Genomic DNA, 23121 nt, shown 5'->3' with positions numbered 1-23121 from the left:
TCCAAAAGTGCTATTTTTTTTATGATAATAAATTTACCCAAAAACATCTTGAGAGAAAAACAGGATAAGAAAGTTTTCACTTAGCCGCGTAAATGACAGTGGTGCAGTAGATTAGTCAAGGATGCCTTATTGTAACGTCATGAGTTCGAATCCCCGTCAAATCCATTTTCAATAATACATTTTTTTTTACTTTAAAAATTTATCCCTTTATCCATTTATCTATGCAATTTAAATAAAAATTGAGAAAAAAACCATTTTAAAAAATTCTTATAATTTACAAATTCAAAGATCAGATAAAAATTATCTTGATTTTTCTATTGAATCCTGATTAAACAATTATATTTTATTCCCCATTAAATTAAATTTCTAGACACTATGATATAAAAATTAATATTTACATAAATTATTTCTTATATTTAAATACTTACTTCGGTTTCACAGCGTGTATCTTCACATAAAAAATCAGTACAATTTGTTAGAGTGTAAAAATAAATAAAAGAATGTTATAACATTTTTTTGTTGTCTTTTTTTTTGAACAGCAATCATCCATTTAATGGTGCTGCGTGAAATTGTTGAAAAAATAGGACAATTTTCTTAAGCAATTTTCCAGTGTTTTTTGCCACAGTCTGACAAAAATAATTCACTCAGTTGTGAATTTTCTTTTTCAATTGACTCATTTTTGCAACATTTCGCAAGGATTCTTTTTTTTTATCAATTCTTTGTTTTTTTTAATCTTAATATCTAGATTTTTTTTTCAAATTAGAAAAGATTAAATACAGAATAAAAGCATTTAAAAAATGGTGATTTTGATCTGATACAGATCACAATTATTTTCATTTCTTTTAAGAAAAGAAATTATTATTTTTTTTCATAAAAGATCAGTCTTGAATTTAAAAGAAAATAGAAAAAAAAATATTATAAAAATTTGTACAATAAATTAAAAAGAATTTGCTACAGTACAGTGAGAACTTTGAGAAGATATTTTTTTTTCACAGCCAAATTGATATTTTCTTTTGTCAAAAATTTTCCTCTCGAGATTTTTCCTCTTTTCCCAAAGGAAAATCAGTAGAAAACATTTTCTATCTACATTGAGCACTTGAGAAAAGTGCTTAATATTTTGTACAATTGTTCAGAGAATAAATAAAATAAATAGGAAATAAATACAAAAATACAATTTTTGAAGGTTTTTTCACATACATTTTTACTTCTAAATATTAATTGATTTTCTTTTTTTTTTCTTCAATACATTCTTCTTTGTCATCCCACGGCGTCCATCGCTGAAGTACTCTTCTTCAATCTCCTCTTCATTCCTTTTCTTGTTAATATTTTTTTTTAAATTAGTAGTAGTTTCCTTTCTTCAAAACTTCATTCTTCGAACATCTATTAATTCCTCTGTCAACTACTGCTGAAGTTCAATCCTTTTAAATCATCAAGGATTCGCCTTTTCTTGCTCTCAAAATCCTCCTTTCTCTCCTCTGGAAAATATCTCAGTGATCTCTCTCACAGAATCTTCCACATCCTGCTGCAGTAGCCCCAAAGGACATTATTATTTTTTTTCTTCCTATGATAATACAGCAATACAGACTAAATAGTTGAATGGGGGGCAGATAGAATTTTCAATGATCATCTCTCTTGAATCATGGAGAAAAAAAAACTGTGAATAATATTTAGTGACGCGAACGATGTTCATCACGATCTCGTGCTCTCTCTAAATCGCGCATCCGATCCCTATCGCGGCTCGGATCAGCATAGTACTTGGGTTCAGTCCCTCCAATTTCCGATGATTTCCTCGGACGCGAACGGCTACCAAATACAATTCTTTCCTGAAAATCTCTTCCTCTCTCAAACACCAAAAATACCAGGCTATGACCTACCTTTCCTCTCTGTAATGCTCGACACTTGCGCCACCATCTCCGCCGCTGCCGCCTCCTCGATCACGGCTCCTGGATCTATCGCGTCCCTCTCGAGTGCTTTCTCTGTAGCTGCTGCTCTCGCTGTGGTAGCGTCTAGTCCAACAAAAAAAAAAGTTTTCTAAGTAAACCTTCCTTTTATCTCAATTAGAAAGAAAGGATTTGACCTATACATTTCACAAGAACCTCGATAATCCAAGGTAAGGTCCAATTAAAAACTTCGACCAAGGGTTTCAATTCAGGGATTCAGCTGAGATTTTGACGAGAAAGAGATTTTGATCTTCTAGTTTAGAATGGATGTTGATTATTAGGATTAAGCTAGCGGTGGACGTTATCGCAATCAGGCTTTCCTCTTTTATTGCTCGAACTTAAAGAGAAAGCAGTTATATACCTAATCGACTTTTTTTTCAACTTGTCACTCCTCTGGAGCTTAAACGGTAAGAGATATTAACTTCCGGTCTTCGATGACCCCTCCTCAAATGACATTATCTCGTACCCAACCTCTTTATTTTTCCCTCCTCCCCTTTCATACGTTCCCTATCCCCCAAAAATAGGTCAAAAATGAGGTGTTTCTAATTTTGCAAAAGATTGGCCCAAGCTTTATCAATGATTTTTGGACATGCTTTAGAACTAGTTCAGGCGAACATTTCGCCCAAACATACCTATGACCGGAAAATTCCCCATTTTAAATTATTGAAGTCAAATGTCATCTACTTTGGAAGGCTCATTTTTCAACCGATTTGGTTAAATTTGGATTTCTTGGAAAGGTACTGCAATTTAGAATCCGGTTGTATCGGTTTTCATCGGTAATAAACCAGTTATGTACAGATTTTTGAATAATTTTACATCCCCAATAATTAATTTTCCCTAAAAATATTGTTTTTTCCTATTTTTCTCAAAATTGGCCCAAGCTTTTTCATTGATTTTTGGACATGCTTTAGAACTAGTCCAGGCGAATATTTCGCCCAAACATACCTATGAACGGAAAATTCGCCATTTTGAATTATTCAAGGTCAAAAACCAACCACTTTGGAAGGCTCATTTTTCAACCGATTTGGTTAAATTTGGATTTTTTGGAAAGATATTGCAATTTCGAACCTGGCTGCATCGGTCTTCATCGGTAATGAACCGGTTAAGTTCCGTTTTTTTTATTTTCAAATGCTTTTGTGATTTATGAATGAATTTGAACTCTACTAGATCAGTGATACCAAAAGATCATGCAAAATACTATTTCACAGTGAGCTCTATCTCGTGAGTTCGAGCATTCCGCAAAGCTGGGACGCTTTGCCATCTCTTTTTCAGATAATCGATCTTTAACTGCTACATAAACGTTTGAAATTGATTTAGACCTGTCAGGAATTCAAAGACCTTTGAAATGAGTCCAAACTTACGTCAATCGGTTGAGAAATAAACCCCTTTAATAGCTTTTAAACACTTAACCTTGAAAAGCTGGTATTAGGGAAGGTTCAAGGGCATTGCTTAATATAAACAAAAAGTCAAAGTAGGTAACCCAAAAAAGCAGATAAAATTCTGAAAAATTAAAAATAAATGCCAAGAATGTAAATTACTTACCCTTCACGATCCCTATCCCTCTCGCGATCACGGTCACGATCCCTTTCGCGAGATCTTTCGCGGTACCGCGAAGTCGATCTCTCACGTCGAGCTCGTCGATGGGATCGATCCCGTGACCGAGATCTCTCCCTTCGACTGTAGCTCTTGGTCTCGATGCCATGCAGAGTGTCCTGCAGGGAACTGATGAGGATCTTGCAGCGTTCATCCTGAGCCACTTTCGATTGTTTAATCAGCGAAATGGCCGTCACCAGGGTCTCAATAGCTGACGAGTATTCCCCAGCTGCGGCATCTGACACTGCCCTGGCAATTGCTGAACTGCTCACTGTCCTATTCCTCGCCATAATCTCCTCAAATTCAGCCTCGCTGACTTGAGGTGTGGGAATGCCCTGATCGGGGAATGGTGGCCCCACGGGCTTCCCTGGGGCTCCTGGCCAGGGTCCCCGTGGGGCTCCCTGGCCAAAGTGTGGCTGCGGATGAGGCTGCATACTCTGCTGTGGTCCTCCGTGTGGAGGTCCAATGGGGGCGTGCTGAGGGGCTCCGGGGCCGCCGCTCTGATTGAAGAAGGCCGGATTGACATGAGGAGCCGGCTGTGGATGTGGTGCATGCGGAGGACCTACCATTTGCTGAGACGGAGGACCACGAGGGGGTCCCTGCATGTGAGGCGGACCCTGTGGATGGCCCTGAGGTGGTCCCTGACCAGGAAAACCTCCGTGCATCGGAGGCCTATTCCAATCCGGACGCACTCCGCGTGGTGGGCCTCCAGGACCTCCCTGGAACTGCAAAGGAAGTTTTGTGCTTAGGAAACTTGTTTAATGAAACTACAAAGGTTTCATTAAAATATTTTTTTACTTGTTTTTTTTTTTATTTTAAAATGTTTTTTTTTTTTAATTTCTTCTTTTTTTAAGTATTTCGGGGACATTTTAAACATAAAGGAAGTTAAAAAATAAAAATTTAATAAAGAAATAAATAAAAATTGGAAAATTCGGATTTCCAAAGCTTAGTTTTTAAAAACTAACCTAAAATTTTTTATGCCTTTTTATTTTTATTTTTTAAAATAATTATTTATTATTTTAACATAAATTAAAAAAATATATATAAAAAAATAAAAATTTAAAAATTGTTTCTCGATTTTTAGTAAACTAATATCTATATTTTTTTTGTTTTCAAATGTCGATTTTATTTTTTTTCATTGTTCCGTAAATTTTGTTATAAGTTTAACTTTTGATTGTTAAATCTTTTTTTTTTTATTAGCGTTCATTTTGTTCTCTAAAACATTGAAAAAATTACTATAATTTTTTATAATTATTATAAAACAAATATCTTCTATGTATTTAATAAAAAAATACATATTAAAATTCTTTTACATGCATTAAGAATCTTCGTAACAATTCAGATATTTAACAGTTTCTTTCATTCTATTAAAAATCAATGATCAAAAGCGTAAATAAATAAAATCTTGAAAAGTTCAAACTTTTCTAAATATCACAGCTTTTTATAGTCACCGCAAGTGGCGCTACAGTCTATCATTTTCGAACTTGCAATATCGAATATCTCAAAACGACCTCTGTTTTGTTTTTCGAAGACTAGCAAACTTTAATGTTAAATGAGTAAATGTGGCACTTTTGGGCTTGAATTTGAAACTAAATCATTACCATTGGTCGATGCTGGGGCGGTCCAGATGGTCCCCCAGGCATTGGGCCTCCACGTGGTGGACCAGACGGTCTCGGTGGTCCATTCCATTGGCCCTGAGACTGGAATCTTGGTGGCCCTTGAGGCCCCTGCGGTTGTTGATTCATGTGGTTTCCTCCCTGGTGCATTTGCATCTGAATTGGCCAGAAAAGTCAGCAATGTTATACATTCATTTCAACTACAGCAACACATTCTAATTCGTATATTAGTTATACAAATGGAGAAAATTATACATAAAGCATTTTATTAGGCAGTTTTCTTGGGTCAGAAATAAAAGTAAACATAATTTGAGCTTGAACATTTTGTATCTAATAAACGCAAAGTTAATCGATATGAGACCTTAAAGAATCGCTGCTAAAATTTAGTGGTTCTAGTTAACTAAAATATCATGATGTTTATCAGATTAACACAAGAGGCCCTAGAGTGAAATTTGAATTTTCGGACACACGGAATTTCGAATAAAAACGGTGGCAAAGCGTCCCAGGCTTTGCGAAATGCTGGAACTCGCGACTTTTAGATGCTATACCTCAGAAGTACTTTCGCATAATTTATCATTGACCGGTTCTCAACCGATTTGAACCGATAAATAAATAATTCAAAAGATCCTCCAAAATTGTTTTAAAAGTAAAAAAAACAAGCGTTAAAGTCGCACTCTATGAAAAGCATCGGGATTATACCTCTCTTTACTATAGTTTACCTTTTCCTGAGTGTCAGAAATTTCAAATTATAATCCTCTATAAAACAAATATTCGGTTTCCGGACTTCGAGTTTCGATCAAACTAATATGGTTTTTTGATTTTTTTTTTTTGAAAATCGATTTCATCCTTTATAAATACATTCAGGACTATGTAATAATTTTTTATAGTGCAATGAAACTATTATTGACTGAAGTGTCCTCTAGAATTAGTTTGATAAATAAACTAACTTAACTTATCTGAAAATTTGTTTATGAATGGAAGCTGCGTTGTCAAATCGGAAAATAACACCCTTTAGCTAAATTTTTCCTCGTTTTCCTTTTTACATGTTTCAGTTTAAGCTTCACCAACCATTTTTATATTGTATTGTTCATGGAGTTTCAAATATTCATACTTGTTTACTTTCATATCCGAACCCGCAGTTTCGAAAAAAAAAATGTTTAAGTTTTTTTTTTCAAGCAATAAATGAATGATATATCATTTCTGGTTTCTAATTTAATGTTTTTTTTTTTAATAATCATGTATAAAAAAAACCAATACTAAAATACTTCTATTAAAAAAAAAACAAATTATATAAAATAAAAAGACGAAGAATAAATAATCACTTCCTGTCTTCAATACTTTTTCTTTCACACTTTGTATTAAATAAAATTAGTTTAAGTTTTCTGAGTATTTGCATGTTCAATTTCTAATTTTAAAATAGAATCCTTGCAACATTCTTCATTGCAGATCATATTTTTTTTAAATTTACAAGTTATTCTTTTTTATTATTAATTTTTTTTCGTTATTTTTAGTTATTCTTTTTTTATTATCATTATACTCTTTAATATTATTATTTTTAATATTTTATTTTTTATTTAAAAATTTCAAAATAAAAAAAATACAATTTATTATTTGATAATAAAATTGAGAAAGAAAAACTCTGCTGAAAGATTTTCCAGAACCATTGGCCGTTTATATTTTTAAGTTTTTTAAAAGATTTTTCGAGCACTTGAACATAATTTATTTATTTTTTTCAATTTTTTGTTTTTGTTTTGAATAATTCAGCATGTATTTTTTAAATTATGTTTTCTTTGTAAACTCTTGTACTCAGCACTTAGCTTTTACGTATTTTTTATTTGTTAAATTTAAATTTATTTAAAATATATTTTTCAATAGATTTTAATCAAATATTATCTTATGGTTTCTGAAAAATATTGATTTTTTAGAAATATTTCTTGAGTTTTTTACTGTGACCTTAACAAATTCAATTCTTTCAATATATTTTTCAAATTTTACTCATAAACAACTACTCTGCAAAGATTTTTCACAAATGGGGAAAGACTAAAGAAATTTTAAATTACGTTTCTACAATAAATTAATTTTTCAAATTTGATTAATTTATTTTTTTTTCTAAAAACATGCCAAAAGTGCCGGATGATAAAAGAAACGAATAAAATGGATAAGAAATCATGCATCTTACCTCCATTCTTGGTCCTCCGGGTCCACCGGGTTGCCCTGGTGGTCCGCCGGGCATTCTCTGGCCCTGGAACTGCGGAGGGCCCCGGATGTGCGGAGGTCCATTGGGATTCATCATGCGCGGCTGATGACCAGGTGGGGGCCCTCCGGAATGGGGCGGAGGACCTCCCATGGACGATGGGGGTCCCCTTGGGCCATTCGAAGGCGGTGGATTGGGGCGCGTTTTCTGCTGACTCTCAAATTGATTGAGGGCCTGCTTAGTGGCCGGAGTCACCATGGGAATCTGCCCATGCATCGTCTTCTTCGGCAGACGATCCATAGTCAGACGCATGCTTGACTCCGAGCCCAGAGTAATCACGCAGAAGCCCTTCGACTGCCCATTGGCGCGATTCTCGAAGAATTTCACATCCTGGAAATCCTTCACGCCAATGTCCTCAATCACATCAGCGATATCCTGATCGGTTGTCCACTGCAAAGAAATACAGAGCACAAAAAAACCAAAATGGATCATGAAGTTAGAAAGTGCTTTTCGAAAGTGCCCATCGAAAGATTGAAGAAAATGCCGAATTGCAAATTGAAAAATTTATTTTTTGTATATTTCATTCTTTCTTTTCTTCTTTATAAAGTTAACTCTATAAATTTTATTATAATTTTTTAAGATAAAAAATTGATCATAGCACATATTTTTCATGTTTTTTTTTCTCTTTTTTTTTATTCTTAATGAATAATCTTGATAAAAATAGGTACAAGAGTGAAATAAATTTAAAATAAAAATTATTAAAATTCAGTCTCTTTTTTAAATTATTGTTTAAATAAATTATCAAATAAATAAAACAAAATAATAAATTAAAAATATGAATTAGCTGTTATTTTTCATGAATGATTAAAATTGAATATTTTTCGATTTTTTTGTAAGTTTATATTTACAATAACTGAGAATCAAATTTTCACAATTTTGTCCGATTTTGCTCTATTTTGATACTTTACATTCTAACCTGGACGATATAATAAACAATTTACAGCTGTATTAAAGATTGATTAATAAAATATAAGAAATTCTAAAATAGGGAATAAAGGTCCTATTCCAATGAAAAATGAACAGAAAATCTTTTTTCTGAACATTTTTTGAAGCCCTTTACTCTTCTTAAGTGCTTCTGCATTATCGTCTTTTCTCTCTATTGATTCCTGTCTCGACTGTTCCTCCCAGTTCTGCCCGTGTTCTAAAAACACCAGACAGTCGAGACAGGAACCAATACAAAGAACAGTCGATAATGCAGAAGCACTTGAGAACAGAAAACAGCTAAAAAATGTTCATTTTCCCTTTGAATAGCACCATAAAACAGTCTTTGGGAAATTTCTAATGTAAGTATTATTTTTTTTGTTTATTAATAAAAATTACATTCAATTATCACTTTTATTTATGGAAAAATGTTCTATTTGTAGCACATTTTTCAAAAAGACTATTGCCTGAGTTTTTCTTTTACTCCGCAGTGCTTTTAATAAAAAATCTAAAAAAAAATATTGTACAAAGAAGAGATATTGTAAAGAATCTTCAGCTAATTTTTTATTTTTTGAATAAGTGCTTTTAAATATTAGATGAGATCATATATTCTGTCAGTAGAAGAGGTAAAAAGTTTGGAGTGGTATATCTCAGCTCCTGATGAACATAATTGGATGAGTGAACTATTGTTGGAAAGCTTGGTTCATTAGCTTTCAGAATCTGGTATATGTAATTGGCTATGGGTAAATCATGGTCATCCAGAACCATTTATGTCGAAGAAGACACTTTTTGCAGCGTCATTTTTGACCATCTACTGCTGGGACCAGGAGTGACCCACAATTCTCGCACTTGGACTGTTCGTTAGAGGAACTCAAATGGTACAATTTGTGGAAGAAACTTTTTTTTTGGACGTCTTACTTTTTTTTATTCATCGACTTTTGCAAGAATTTTAACATTTTACACGCAAGGAAAAAATTACAAAAATCCTAAAAGAGTGGTTTCTGGAGGGGAAGGATAGACGTGGGGATGAAATTGATATGATATTTGGATTCCTTGGATCAACTTATGGGGGAGTACTTAGAACATTCCAAGTCGATATCTTCATTAGTTTGTCCAGAAAATGAGATAGAAGGATTTCTGTCATTTTTTTCTATGCGTATAAAATGTTAAAATTCTTGCAAAAGTCGATGAATAAAAAAAAGTAAGACGTCCAAAAAAAAAGTTTCTTCTACAAATTATACCCTTTGAGTTCCTCTAACGAACAGTCCAAGTGCGAGAATTGTGGGTCACTCCTGGTCCCAGCAGTAGATGGTCAAAAATGACGCTGCAAAAAGTGTCTTCTTCGACATAAATGGTTCTGGATGACCATGATTTACCCATAGCCAATTACATATACCAGATTCTGAAAGCTAATGAGCCAAGCTTTCCAACAATAGTTCACTCATCCAATTATGTTCATCAGGAGCTGAGATATACCACTCCAAACTTTTTACCTCTTCTACTGACAGAATATATGATCTCATCTAATATATCTTTTTTAAGAGAATTAAGGAAATTGTGTATTTTGTGATTAATTTCTTTTTATATTGAAAAATATATATATTAAAGGAAATAAAACTCAATATTTTACATAATTCCCGTAAAAAATTCATTTGGCAATTTTCAAAAAATATGTATTTACTTAATTTTGCAGGACTAACTTTTCTTCAGAGGTCGAAATCTTTACGATCTATTAAAAAGTTACAAAATGCCTACTTTTTAGGAATATCCTTATATATTCTATATTTAAAATCCGAATAATATTCCTTATTACAATAAGCTTTACTCCTTAAAAAATCTTCAAATTTATAGAATGATTTTTTTTATTTTCACTTTGAAACAAAGATCCCAATATTATTAAAAACAGAATACGAGATATTTCAGTCTTCAATTTTATGACATTTCTGAAGAAATATTTTGTGATTTATAAGATGTAACATGATTTTGCGACTGAAATAATTAAAAAATATAGTTTCTTGTTATTTTTTAAGTAGGGAAAACCTTTTCTAAGTCACACTTTTAATTAAATTTTAGTTTGTCTTAGAATTATTATCCAACATCGCACTTTGAATAAAATAGGTACATACTCTTATTTATTGAATTATTCACCTATCTAATACAAAAAATGCCTATCTGTTTCGGAAGAATTTCGTATTTTTTCGCATTTTCCATTTTTTTTTCAATTTCCATGCATTCAATTATAAATCACTAATCTCTAATTGGTTGATTGTTAATAGGATCATAAATATCAGGAGGGGCATGAGATTTCTTATGTTTCACATCATGCTTCTCACTGTCCTAAAAAATGTTTTTCTTCATTAACGATATTTATTATCGTATCGATTAGCCCACATTATGCATTAAGAGTTAACGATCTTGCGAATATTTCTTTAATTGCCAAATTTGGCCAAATATTCTTGTGAGTCTAGTCGCGCATTTAGAGTCCTCATTCACTTATGGATCACTTTTAAAATTAGGAGGCTCATATTCATTTAACCCTTTAAGGACGATTGGAACACCGGTGTCCCATAAAGAAAATAATTTTTCCTAACTTCCTAAAGTTATTTTTTCCTAACGTTTGTACATAATTGTAAAGTAGAAGGTTGAAGATATCTAGAAAATTTTATACAGATCTCTAGATATTTGCCATGTATAGTAAATATTTAAGCTAAAAAATTACGATTTTTTAACTTCATCAATTTTCTTTGAAATTTTACAACTTTCTTTTTTGCAATCTTTTCATTACAGCGAAAATTATTATCCATTGGTATTGTCAGAAAAATAACTTAAATTTTTGGGCTTTTTTTGCTCCTATCGTTCATACAGGTAAAAAACAAGTGATAAGCCCAGATAACTTTATGGTAGCTGAGATTCATTACAGGTGACCTCGAAATACGTGCAACTTGGGGTGCTTGCAACTGAGACCCCCTGTAATACGGGCTTCAGACCTAAAGCTTAGCTATCTAGCTTTACTCCTCTAATTCCTCATCAAGCATGATTTTTTTAGGAAATTGTTTAGGATTGAATATTAAGGGCAAATGATTAATTAGATTTTGAAAAATAAATTAATTGCTTGTTATTAAGATTTTTGAGACCTTCGGCAACTTAATATACGGGCATAATTATAACAATATTGGCTTGGGGAATTTATTGCCTAATTGATCCTTTCAGGTGTGTCTTATGCTTTTGGGGCATTATCCAAAAATGTGACCTGTTTTTTTTTTGATACGGATGGAGTAGGGGAGACCGGGTAAGTTGTTACACTTTTACATGTTTTCATCGAAATTTTACGTTTCAATTATTACGTTTCAAGTGGCCCAAACATCTCCGTGTGTAGGCCTGGTATTTAAAACGTTTAAATAAAAAATAACGTAGGATAGTCTGCAAAATTTATGAAAATATTTTCCCAAAATACACTGTAAGCTTGTGATAAATTAAAATGTTGACTATTTAGACGAGCTATTGTTTGGAATAAATTTGTTACTAATATTGGGTATCTTTTTGAGTCTCGAATAATGAACAAGATTGTGGCAAAAATTATGGTGTCCGTGGACGAGCTAATTTTTGGAACAAATAAGGTAAAGTACCTTCGAGTCGGCCGTCACCGTGTAGTCTCCCCTATTTATTTGAAAGTTTAGATTTTCAATAAAACAATTAAATTATCAAAAACAAAACTTTTATTAGAAGCTTGAAATATTCCTGGTAATTTTAGGGTTAAGTAAATTTTGTGAAGATTTTTAGATGTTTGAATTTAGATTTTTTTTAAATCGTAATATCTAAGAAAAATATTTATTTTCTAGTTTAAGACATTTAAGTTTAAGACTAGTTTAAGAATTAAGACATAATGTCTTAATTCTAAGACTAAGTAAAAATTGAAAATATCAGTAAATCGAAAAAGATAAATATTTTTTTAACTAGAACTTAGAAGTCCACACTTAATGAAATTTCGTTTATGACAAATGTTTCAGGAAAATAAAATATTTTTCCCTACATTTTGGTTTTTTTCTTTTAATTTTAATTTTATGTTAAAATTAGGGCCAACTCTAAAAGAACTGCATTTGTATTTTAATTTATTTGCCAACATGTTCGAGGTTTGTTTTTTTTTTTTTTCATTTTTAGTAAGTTGTGTTGAACAAACTGCCCGATACTCCTTTTGAAGTTTTGCAAATTTTAAAGTTTTCGTATACATTTTACGACTATTCTTCGCAAGATTAAACCTTAAACCCGAAAAGAGGTAAATTTTCCTTCTTAACTTTTTTATTTTTTTTTCAATAGGTTTGTTTTCTTTCCACCGTGCCCTTTGGCTACTAGTTAATTCTTACTTACAAATCCATACTGTTTATTCTCATGTAATTTAATTACTGAAAAAATCCTCTCATTATCCTCACACTTTAAGAGGTAAAAAATAATAAAATCTTTAACCTTTGAATGGTAAAAAAAAACTCTAGCTAGATAATTATAATACATCTAATAAATATCACAAAAAGTATTATTAATAAAACAATATTCCCCTGTCTACTGATGAGGCGCATTTTACGCAAGTAAACTTTGAGTTTCAGCCTCTATTATAAATCACAAATTAAATATATCACGTTCATAAATAATGGAAAATGTCTCTTGTTTTAGAGAGGCATTTCTCTGTGAAAGTATTGATTTTTAATTAGTTGGAAGCCTTTTCCATTTTTAAAAAAAAAGTCTGTCCAACAAATCGATTTGGAAGGCAAATTGGCTTTACTCCGTTACTCTACTTCCAATTCTATCACAAAATTCCTCCATCCGGGAGGCTTTCTTGGCCTTAACCTAGATTGTGGGCGTTACAGGAAATTGCTTGGAAATTTACCCAATTGAGATTTCCGATGTACAACTGGTAGCGCCTTCCCATGTGATTGGGAGCCAGATTGTTGCCGATGTGATGGTATCCTCCATTGGTTTCCGAAGTCTCGGACCTGTCCATGGAGCGGTCGCCTCCGGGGCCTCCGCCATCGGACCTTGGAGTGCCCCCTGGCTGCGAAGTCAGCACATCGTCGTACAAATCCACCCCATCACCCCCGAAATCATCCTGCAAACCACACAGAAAGTGCGTCTCAATCTTCAGCCTTTCCAATGCCAGGGATTTCCCTGAATCGTCCTTCACCTTTTGGTTGTAATCTTGGTCCAAATCGTCCGCATACAAATCTATTGATGCATCCGCCATTTTCTCCCCCAAACACGAAACTGTCCGACGCCGGTTTTCTCCCTGCCCAAATACTGCCCAATTTCCTGCACTTTTCCACACAATTTCACTACACGACACTTCAATGGTGTTCCTCGAATAAAGTTAACAAAGAATTTCACTGATTTTCAATGGAATTTTGGGTGAAAATTGAAATAGAAAAAAGAGCAACGCCACTCATAACTTTTCCGGAGAGAAATGCTCGAGTCACTCCGAAATTCGAAGTCACTACCCGGTGGACCATGCGTTGCTTTCGAAATTAAAATTACGGAGAATTAAACTTGAGAATTAATATTAATCCGACATCCGAAAAAATAAAATAAAAAAGAAGAAATACTTTTCTTTACATTTATAATTCTGCTATCTTAATTTGAATCTGAAAACATATGGGAAAAATATTGAATATGAAAAGTAAAATCTACTGTAGTGGTAGAAAAATTAATTTTGAAAGCAAATTTAAAAACGAATAATATTATAATAATTTTGAAAATTGTGGAAATACAATTAGTATTTGTAGATTGAATTCAATATTCATCAATAACATTTCAGAGGAGGTTTAAATAATTAGAAAATCACTTTTTCCGACGTTTTAGAGCAAAACACGACTTTGGACTACCGTAGGAATAATTTCATTTTTGGGTCACCACAAGTGACCCAATCGTTCTTAAAGGGTTAAAGTTATAACCATAAACCATGTAAGTTACCTTTTCGGCTATAAAATATTACCTAAAAATAAAATATAAATATTCTTTTTTGTTGTTTACTTGATGGAAATTAATATTTCAAAACTTTTACAATCTTTTTCTTTTTTGGAACTATTCGTATTCAATTATTACTCAAATACCTGATCTTAATGGACATCTCTGTTCAGAATAGATTGATTGCTGTGTCTTCCAGGGATATTTTAGTCATTTCCATATAACTATTAAAAAAAAATTAAATTATCAACATTTTTAAAGAATAAAACTATAGCTAATTTACTGCATTATTCCAAAGACTTTGTCAAAATAATAATTGAGTATAAATGACAAAATGTAAGTCGTGGAATAAAATATTTGAAAAAGAAAAAATTAAATATACATGCATTTCTTATTAAATTATTTAATCTACATATTGTAAAAGACTATCTTATTATTTTTTATATCTTGAAACGGTTCATAGATTTTCGTTAGCTTCTTTTTTTTCCTGAGTTATTTATTTATTTTTTCTTCCAATGCTCTGTAAATTTCATTTCGAACATTTTAATGATTTCGCGAAAAACTTTGTCCAGACTTGTCAATTCTGCATTTTAGGATTAGTGTTTATGTCGCTTTTTTTGTCATGGGACCCTGTCCCAAATGGCTTACAGCTCAGTAAGAGTTAGCCAGTTTAACTTCTCAGAATGCTGCAAAGCAGTGCAGTTTCAACAGAGCAAAATTTTCTGTTTTTGTTTTTTTTAATTAGGATTTTGTGTATTCAAAAAAAAAGTTCAAACATGTTTTTACATGACTGTCATATACAACCTGAGAAAGAGCTTTTAGACCATTTTGCTCTGGAGGATGGTCACCAACGCTAAGACGGCGGTGGACGCTGAAAACTACACGATATCTCAGTAAAACGAAACTGTACTTCGAAAACATAGTTGATGAATAAATTTATCTATCTATATATCTATTGGAAACAAAAATACAGTCTACAATTAATGAATAAGTTCTATCAGCAAAAGATATCCAAGACCAGTCGTCAATTCGTCCACTTTTGGGGGCCTCTGACGAGGTATTTTTGCTATATATAACGGTTGCAATGATTTTTCTATGTATTTTAAAACATTTAATAATAATAAAGCTAATAAAGTATAATAATGCCGCTTTAATAAAACATAATTTGCGTTAAATGTCTTTTAAATGCACATCCATTGAAAAATCTTATGGGATTTTTCATCAGAATTCCGTCTGTTGGCATGGTAAAAGTTAGAAAAACAATATAAAATTTTGAAGATATTTGCTTACAATATACAAACTTAACTAAATCTAACTATCTAAATAATCGTGAATATTCGTCTTCTCAAAATAAAGGAGTTTGCTACGATGGCTACGATTGCAAATACGAAAAAATGTAGTTTAAAACCTTTTCATTTTGAACAGACAAATTGTCAAGAAACACTGATTTAAAATGGAACGGCCATATACCGGATTAAAAAGTAAACATATTGAGAAAAAGCCGATAGTTGAGCGAATCTTAGTACAATTACAAGATCACGAGGTATTACATACGATAAGATTTTAGAGGCAATTTGACTGGTCATCAATTTTTAGGGTTATATTCGTTATATTAATGACTTACCCCGATTTTAAATGATTCATTTGCAGACATTATCTATTTATCAAAATAATCAAATTTAATAAAAATGAATTATTGGAATTACATATAATTACAGCCAGATTTATCTCCTTTTATTAAAAGTGCTTTTGAACTGGTACTAAGAATATCGAAAGTTTTGTACAGCCGGGTAATTTCGGTCGAAATTTCAAACGTCAAAGTGAACTTCCGGCGCTTCTTTCTTTTCGACACGCGATTCACTGAAGAAACGTGGATCATTTGAGAGTTTTCCCGAAAAGGTGAGAAAATACTGTGAAATATTAAATAAATCATAGTGAAATTCATTGATGAAACAACTCTGAAAGCTGATTGATTGAAATTGATTGAAAAATTGTAGCGAGAATTTGTTTTTTCGGCAGGCAACGTTAAAGTCTCGGGAACATGGTTAACCAGAGAATCCCATCGGTCTTCTCCAAGACCTACGTGACCCCTCGTCGTCCGTACGAGAAGGCCCGTCTCGACCAGGAGTTGAGAATCATCGGGGACTACGGTCTCCGCAATAAGCGTGAGGTGTGGCGAGTAAAGTACACTCTTGCCAAGATCCGGAAAGCTGCACGTGAGCTGCTGACGCTGGAAGAACGCGACGATAAGAGGCTGTTCCAAGGTGATTATGCTTCTTTTTTTGTTAAATTCTGGATTTCAGGGGTAATGATGACTAGATTAATGACACTTCTTGTCCGAATACAACATGAGAGACTTCTAAAACAATCCTACTCTGAGGCTTTTTTTTAATGGACATAACCTCAATATTTGCTTCCGGAAACTTGGAAATTCATCCAAATTCTCGTGTTTTTTGCCCAGGAAACGCCCTCTTGAGACGTCTGGTGAGGATTGGAGTGCTCGATGAGTCCCGCATGAAGCTCGATTATGTTCTTGGTCTGAAGATTGAGGATTTCTTGGAGCGTCGTCTGCAGACTCAAGTATTCAAGTTGGGATTGGCCAAATCCTACCATCATGCCCGTGTCCTCATCCGCCAGAGACACATTCGGTAACTACCACAATTAATGATCCTTTGGCTCAACGTCCAGAGAGACAGATTGAAATTTCTTGAGGTGCCACTGAATGGGGTGCCAGCAGATCGAGGATCAAGGGATCCCAATCTTAGAGATTGAATGCCTTTATCCTGCTGCTCCGTTCCCATTTACGCCCCGAAAAAAACAAACTGAATCAATTTTCCCGGAGAGAATCCGGATTTGATTTAGATTTCTCAGGATTTGTGCCGTAAGTACCGATGAGAAGTATTTCCGGGAGCCCTTTGTGAGTGAAAGAGGAAGGACACTCGATGTCTCCTCTTGACAAACAAACGGCGAGATTGATTTCCCATAGCGTTAATCATAAACCGTTTGCTATCCAAAGACGGTTTATTTCATAATTAGGAGACATGAAAAAAATAAAGAAATCTAGATTTTTTTTATAATTTGGTTTTTTTTGGAGATTTAAAAAATATAATAGGATCTTGGAATGAAAAAACTTTGAAGATTTATTAGTACCTTTTGAATTTTTACTACAATTATTTTTAAAAATCGAGAATTGCGCAGATTTTTTTTTTAAAATTAATTTCGAATGTTAAGAATTCGAAAAAAATATTCATTACTAAAAAAATATTTTTTTTCTGAATTCAATATTCCTTTTTTTTTCATTTTACAAAATACTCTTAATATTGATATAATTAAAAAAATTACTAATATTTTTAGACATTAAAGAAATTAAGAAAAAATAGATAAATAAATAATATCTTAATTTTTAATGATTGTTTTGTATTTATCGTTAAGCAATATAAAAAACAATTACTAAAAATTAGAAATTATTTTTTAATTTTATTTCCTTAATTTAAAAAAAAAATTAATTCTTTTTTTTCTTGAAATTTTTGAAATTTCTGAAATTTCTTGAAAATACATTCTTAAAATAAATTTAATATTTGAAAAATATTAGCTGAATTTAGCTACAAATGCGAAAAAAAAATATTTAAAGGTTTTAGTAAATTTTCGAAAATTTAACACTGGGATTAGATTAATAAAGTAAGAGAATTCGAAAAAGAAAAACAATAATTTCTAGATTCTTTTTAAGGGATTTAAGAACGAAAAAGTTCTAAAATACAAATTTACAAAAATATCAATAACTGAAATAACTCGAGATTTGAACTCACTATTTTGCATTTTTTTTTAATTGTTATATTCGTTTAAGGGAAAATGGTTTTAAATAAACAATTCTAATCAGTGTTGAAAAACCTTTCGAAAGAAGGAAAGTTTAAGAATAATTCGGATTTCTTTCAAATTCAGCGATTTTGTACAGCGGGCACTGCATTTAATTCGAGAGTTACATTATGAAAGAAAAAGGACTGCAAAAGAACCTTGGAAAAATGAAACAAACAAAAAAAAGAGAAAAAAAATTAGACATCACCCTGATTTGAACTCCCCGTTTTCAAAAATTTAATAAATACCTGATTTATGGCTCTGGAACACCTTTTACATCAGAAAAATTTCATGTAATCGAAAACCATATCCCTTTTTTTATTTAAAAGCTTTGTATATGTCTATCCTACTCTTTCGGACTCTTCTTCTTTTGAACATAATAAGAAATTCAATTTAGTGCAACCAAATTTTGACACCGAAATAGTGGGATAGACCTGAGCCAATTTTTTTGAGAAAGAAATGAACGTGAATTTTGATTTCACGAAATTATACAGAGCTAAAAGCTTTTAAATCAGGAAAATTTCATGAACTCAAAATTCAGATCCCTTTCTTTACCACGCGTTTAGCATAATGTCTATCTCATTCTTTCGCGCTCCAAATTCGGTTGAGCTATATGGAATTTTGGGCTGATGTTTAAAGGAAAAGAAGAGTGAAATTTTCCTGATCTAAAAGTCGTGCTGGAGTTACAAAAAAAAGACAAAAATCTTATTTGTGATTTGAACTCGGTATTTTGTCAAAAATCCTTGACAAGTTTTTGGAAAGTTTGAAAAAAGAAATTTTTTTATTTATCGATCTTATTGACTTTATTAAAAAATAGTTCAATATGATTTCTAAGCACTGTTATTGCTGCGACATTAAAAAAAATTATAATATTGAAAAATAAATTATTCATTTGAATCCGGATTTCTTGAAAATTTAGATGATTTTTTTTAATTGTGGACAAACTCTTAAGAAATCAAAATCTTCTAAAATTTTTGTAATGTTTTTAGAAGAATTAACGAGTTTAGATTGCTAAGAATAATTAAACCAAAATTATTAACAGGATTATATTTTATCAGGAATTTGGTAATAAAACTTTAGAAGACATTTTGCACTGTTCTTTTAGAAACTATTCTGTATTTTTAAAAACGATTCATCTCGATCATGTGGTTTATGGGGTTCCGGCTATAATCCCGAATAGCCGAAGTCCCAAATGGACTAAAATCTCGAATGAAATCCCGAATTCTTAAAAGTATCAACTACTTCCACGATTGTATTAGCGCTTCCTGGAGGAGGCATAGGGAAATTTTCCTTGTTAACTCTTTCCGGACCGCAGCATATGCTGCAAGCCAATTTCACAATTTTTAATCAAAAATATCTAAGCTCAGGAATTAATTGAGGTCCTACAAAAAATATCTCACATTTTGAATCGAATTTATATCAGTTCTGAATAATTAAAAAAACATTGTTTTTCATAGAATATTCATATGCTTCTTTGGGTACTAGAGTCCCAAAAGAGTCGAAAGAGTTAAAGAAATTATTCAGGCTTTTATCTTCCGTATATTTTCGTCCGTTTCAGGTTTTTGGCTTTCGGAATTTTGGTTTTTCGAGATTTTGACTTTTCGGGATTTTAACCCTCCCGGGATTTCGGTCTATTTGGGGTATTGTGTATTCGGGATTTGTGCTATTTGGGAATTTGGTATTCGGGATTTTGGTTTTTCGGCTTATCGGGATTTCGGCTTTTGGTTATTCGTGATTTCCGCCAGTAAACCAGGTTTCTGTTTTTACAATTTAGCAACTAAAAATACTTGTTAAACTTCTTATTTTTAAGTTTTTCTTGATTCTTTTTTAAAGTTCCTAAATGATTTTGGAAACTTGTGAGTTCAAATCTCTGGTATCCTTTTATTCAGTGTATTTTTTTTCAAAAAAAACTATAAAATTTATTGCTTTTCGATTTTTAGTAAATTAAGATTTTTCTTTTTAAATTTAGGTTTTTAAAATATTCGCTGATTAAGAACAATACTCTTAATAATTTCGTATTCCTTATTTTTTGACAATTATTTTATCTTAATTTTGTTATAATTCTGGTTTGATTTCGAATAATTTCTAATTCTGAATTTTAAGAATTTCTCATTGTTTTAGATAAATGTAAAATCTAATCTTCCTTTTCTCTTTGCCAATCTGTAACAGGATGAAATCGCAAAATTCGGAATTAGTGCTTCTTATACCCTACTAGACACACTTTCGATTTAAGCCGAGACACGGCTTAACGTGATTATAATCAAAATCATTATTTAGACTACATTCCCATCAGTTTCCCACTAACTAAGCCGTTTGCGATTTCCTCCTGTTACAGATTGGCAAAAAAAGACTAGATTTTACATTTATCTAAAACAATGAGGAATTCTTAAATTTCAGAATTAGAAATAATACAAAATTAAACTAAAATTGATTCAATTCTTATAAAAAAATTAAGATCGAAAGTAGCTAAAATAATTAATTGTCAAAAAATAAGGAATACGAAATTATTAAGAGTATTCTTCTTAATCATTGCCCTACTAGGCCTTCAAATGAAAGTTCATTACCCTTTTAAGCAATAATAGTTGAAGCTCGAAGAATCTCCAAAAGAAATAAAACAAGATAATCCTAGCTAGAAGTGACCAAATGGGGATATTTTTAACATTGTTTTCTTTTGTCTCTTCAACAGCGTCCGGAAGCAGGTGGTGAACATTCCGTCGTTCATCGTGCGCCTGGATTCGCAGAAGCACATTGACTTCTCGGTGAAGTCACCCTTCGGTGGTGGCCCACCTGGCCGTGTTAAGAAGAAGAACCTGAAGAAGGATCAGGGTGGAGCAGCTGCTGAAGAAGAGGAGGAAGATTAAGCCAGCGGCTCTTAAGCATTGTCTTGTCAGTGCTCAATAAAGGTCTTGTTGGACAGTAAAACCCTTGTCTTTGGCTTTTTTTTGTGGAATGGGGATTTGTTTTTTGGGGGTAGGAGGATTGGATGGTTTTCCTGGACGCATGCGTCCTCCCGCGCGCCATTTCCCTCTCATGCTGTCAGTTTGGTTCGGGAAGGATATCGGGAGGAAGTTGGTGTGATTGTCATGGGACTTTGAGAGGCTCCAAGGGGCTGTTTTTCCGGCGCGAAGGTATCGAATGGTGTCCGTGGGCAGGCAGGAAGCCTCAAGTGTGTGAATTTTGTTCGGGTTTTTGGTGTTTGCGTGAGTTTCAGCTGGACATTGGGGCATTGAGGGCTTTTCCTTGGGATTTGTGGGGCAATTCTCGAAGTGGTGCGTGTCAAGAGTGTCTCCAAGGACTTTTGGTTGAAGGTGAGTGGAGTTTGTGTGGCAAATTCCGCAAGAATTGCATGATTTCGTGGCTCTTGAAGGACTCAAAGATGACAGTGGCATGCAGGACTGTCGCAACGCGCCCTCGAGCGGCGTGCCTTCAAATCCCCCTCCGCTTTAGCCGATGCAGGCGACTCTTGGGAAAATTGATTCCCGTGCAATCGATTCCCTCTCGCAGGCGGGAAGTTTTGCCGTAGAAAAGCCGTTTCCATGGCAATACCCGAGTCACATGGGGTTGGATTTTTGCACACCACAGAGTGTAAAATTTCCACAAGCGCCGGATATTTTCACAACAGAAGCACGCGACAGGCCCATGCCAATGTCCTCCCGGTGGGCAAATAGCACGACACTCTCTGGCCCACCAAAGTTTAATGACTTCCATATGGATTTTTTTTCTGTTTGCTCAATTGTGGACTTCTCTTCCGCCCTTTCGGGGCTTCGCGACATGAACTCCCTCGCAGGACACCTGACCAACAACACGGGAACGGGGGAGGTTTTGGGGGAAATTAATTAATGAACATGTAAAAAATTCAAGTTCTCCCTTTATGAATTAAAGAGCAGACTATGGAATCTTTGAATAGTTATCGATTAGGAGATTTTAAGTTAATTATTAATTTATTTTTCACATTGTAACGCGTTAAAAACAAATTTTTCACTAAATATATCCAAGGAAGTGTGAAAAAAAATGCCTGCCAGTATCGGGAATCGAACCCACTTCACATTATCTTTTGCGATTTCTTTAGGTTCCGTGATCGTAACTGATTACCCCTTTCAAATGCCCTTTGCAAATGGCATTTAATAGGATTCTGTGAGATCTTTTAAATTTTAACGATTTTAACTGAATGCTTTTAGCTTTTTATTATAAATTTCTTATCCTTAAAAAAAATACGATTTTATAAAAAATAATAAGTAGAAATAAACAAATAGAGAAAATGAAATAAAAAAACTATAAAGTATAAAGAACAAATTTTTATAGTTTTTAACAGAAAATTTTAAGGAAGAAAATTTCTAATTACAGATTTTTGTTAAATTTTGAGAATTATTATTTGACATACAGAGTTATGTGTAGTTTAAAAACGACCTAAAAACCATTAAAAATAATGGAAATATCATTACAAAAAGGCTAAATCCTGAGTGATCCTGAGCAACATAACAACGTTTTTTCTTAAATTAATAAATTCAATTTTTTTGACAGATTAGCGGTTTTTTTTATTTTAAAGTTTCCCTGGACATGAGCACAATATCCCAGCTTTGCAGAGTTCTCGAACTCGAACTCACGAGATAGAGCTCTATTTCTTCGTGTTGAATTGTATCTTTCGGATAATTTTTTTTAATGGATGACGGTTGAAATTATTTTTAGAATTTACAATGAACTGCAACTTTTTAATAACATGACTTTTAAGTTTAAACTTTAATATATACGAAATTCCGAAATAATTTTGGAATTCTTAAATATTTCACCTTCCAAAATTCGATATCGAATTTTTTTTCTGTCATTTGTATGAATGAAATGTTCGCCTGGACCATCCACAAAAATATATCCAAAAATTAAAGAAATCGTAGGAGCTGTTTCCGAAATAAACCAAAAAACATGGTTTTGCGTGTTTAGGATGTAAGTAATGGGGAAAAACGCCTTAAAATAATAGCGCCTTATGGAGGGAGGGGGTCGC

The 23121-nt window shown here is 32.8% G+C and overlaps 2 protein-coding genes across 3 annotated transcripts; one reads left to right on the top strand and one right to left on the bottom strand.

Annotated features, from left to right (window-relative positions):
* Positions 1-1174: 1174 nt before the first annotated feature.
* LOC129804671 (cleavage and polyadenylation specificity factor subunit 6) lies at positions 1175-13804 on the bottom strand. Its single transcript, XM_055852199.1, has 7 exons — positions 13498-13804; positions 13204-13422; positions 7329-7793; positions 5135-5305; positions 3483-4258; positions 1875-2006; positions 1175-1803 (listed from the first exon to the last, which is right to left on the bottom strand). The coding sequence occupies exons 1-7, from the start codon at positions 13555-13557 to the stop codon at positions 1668-1670; spliced, it is 1959 nt and encodes a 652-aa protein (XP_055708174.1). The 5' UTR covers positions 13558-13804; the 3' UTR covers positions 1175-1667.
* A 2283-nt stretch (positions 13805-16087) lies between these two features.
* LOC129804684 (40S ribosomal protein S9) lies at positions 16088-21049 on the top strand. Of its 2 annotated transcripts, none has more exons than XM_055852223.1 (4): positions 16088-16172; positions 16293-16537; positions 16735-16921; positions 20812-21049. In XM_055852223.1, exons 2-4 carry the CDS (start codon positions 16315-16317, stop codon positions 20984-20986), a joined length of 585 nt encoding a protein of 194 aa, XP_055708198.1. In that variant the 5' UTR covers positions 16088-16172; positions 16293-16314; the 3' UTR covers positions 20987-21049. The 2 variants fall into 2 exon arrangements, with proteins under 2 accessions (XP_055708198.1, XP_055708200.1); XM_055852225.1 differs by having other exon boundaries at positions 16098-16172; positions 16271-16537.
* Positions 21050-23121: the final 2072 nt, after the last annotated feature.

The sequence above is a fragment of the Phlebotomus papatasi genome, chromosome 2 (genome assembly GCF_024763615.1).
Source record: "Phlebotomus papatasi isolate M1 chromosome 2, Ppap_2.1, whole genome shotgun sequence".
Taxonomy (NCBI): Eukaryota; Metazoa; Arthropoda; class Insecta; order Diptera; family Psychodidae; genus Phlebotomus; species Phlebotomus papatasi.
This window is presented reverse-complemented; position numbering and strand designations above follow the sequence as displayed.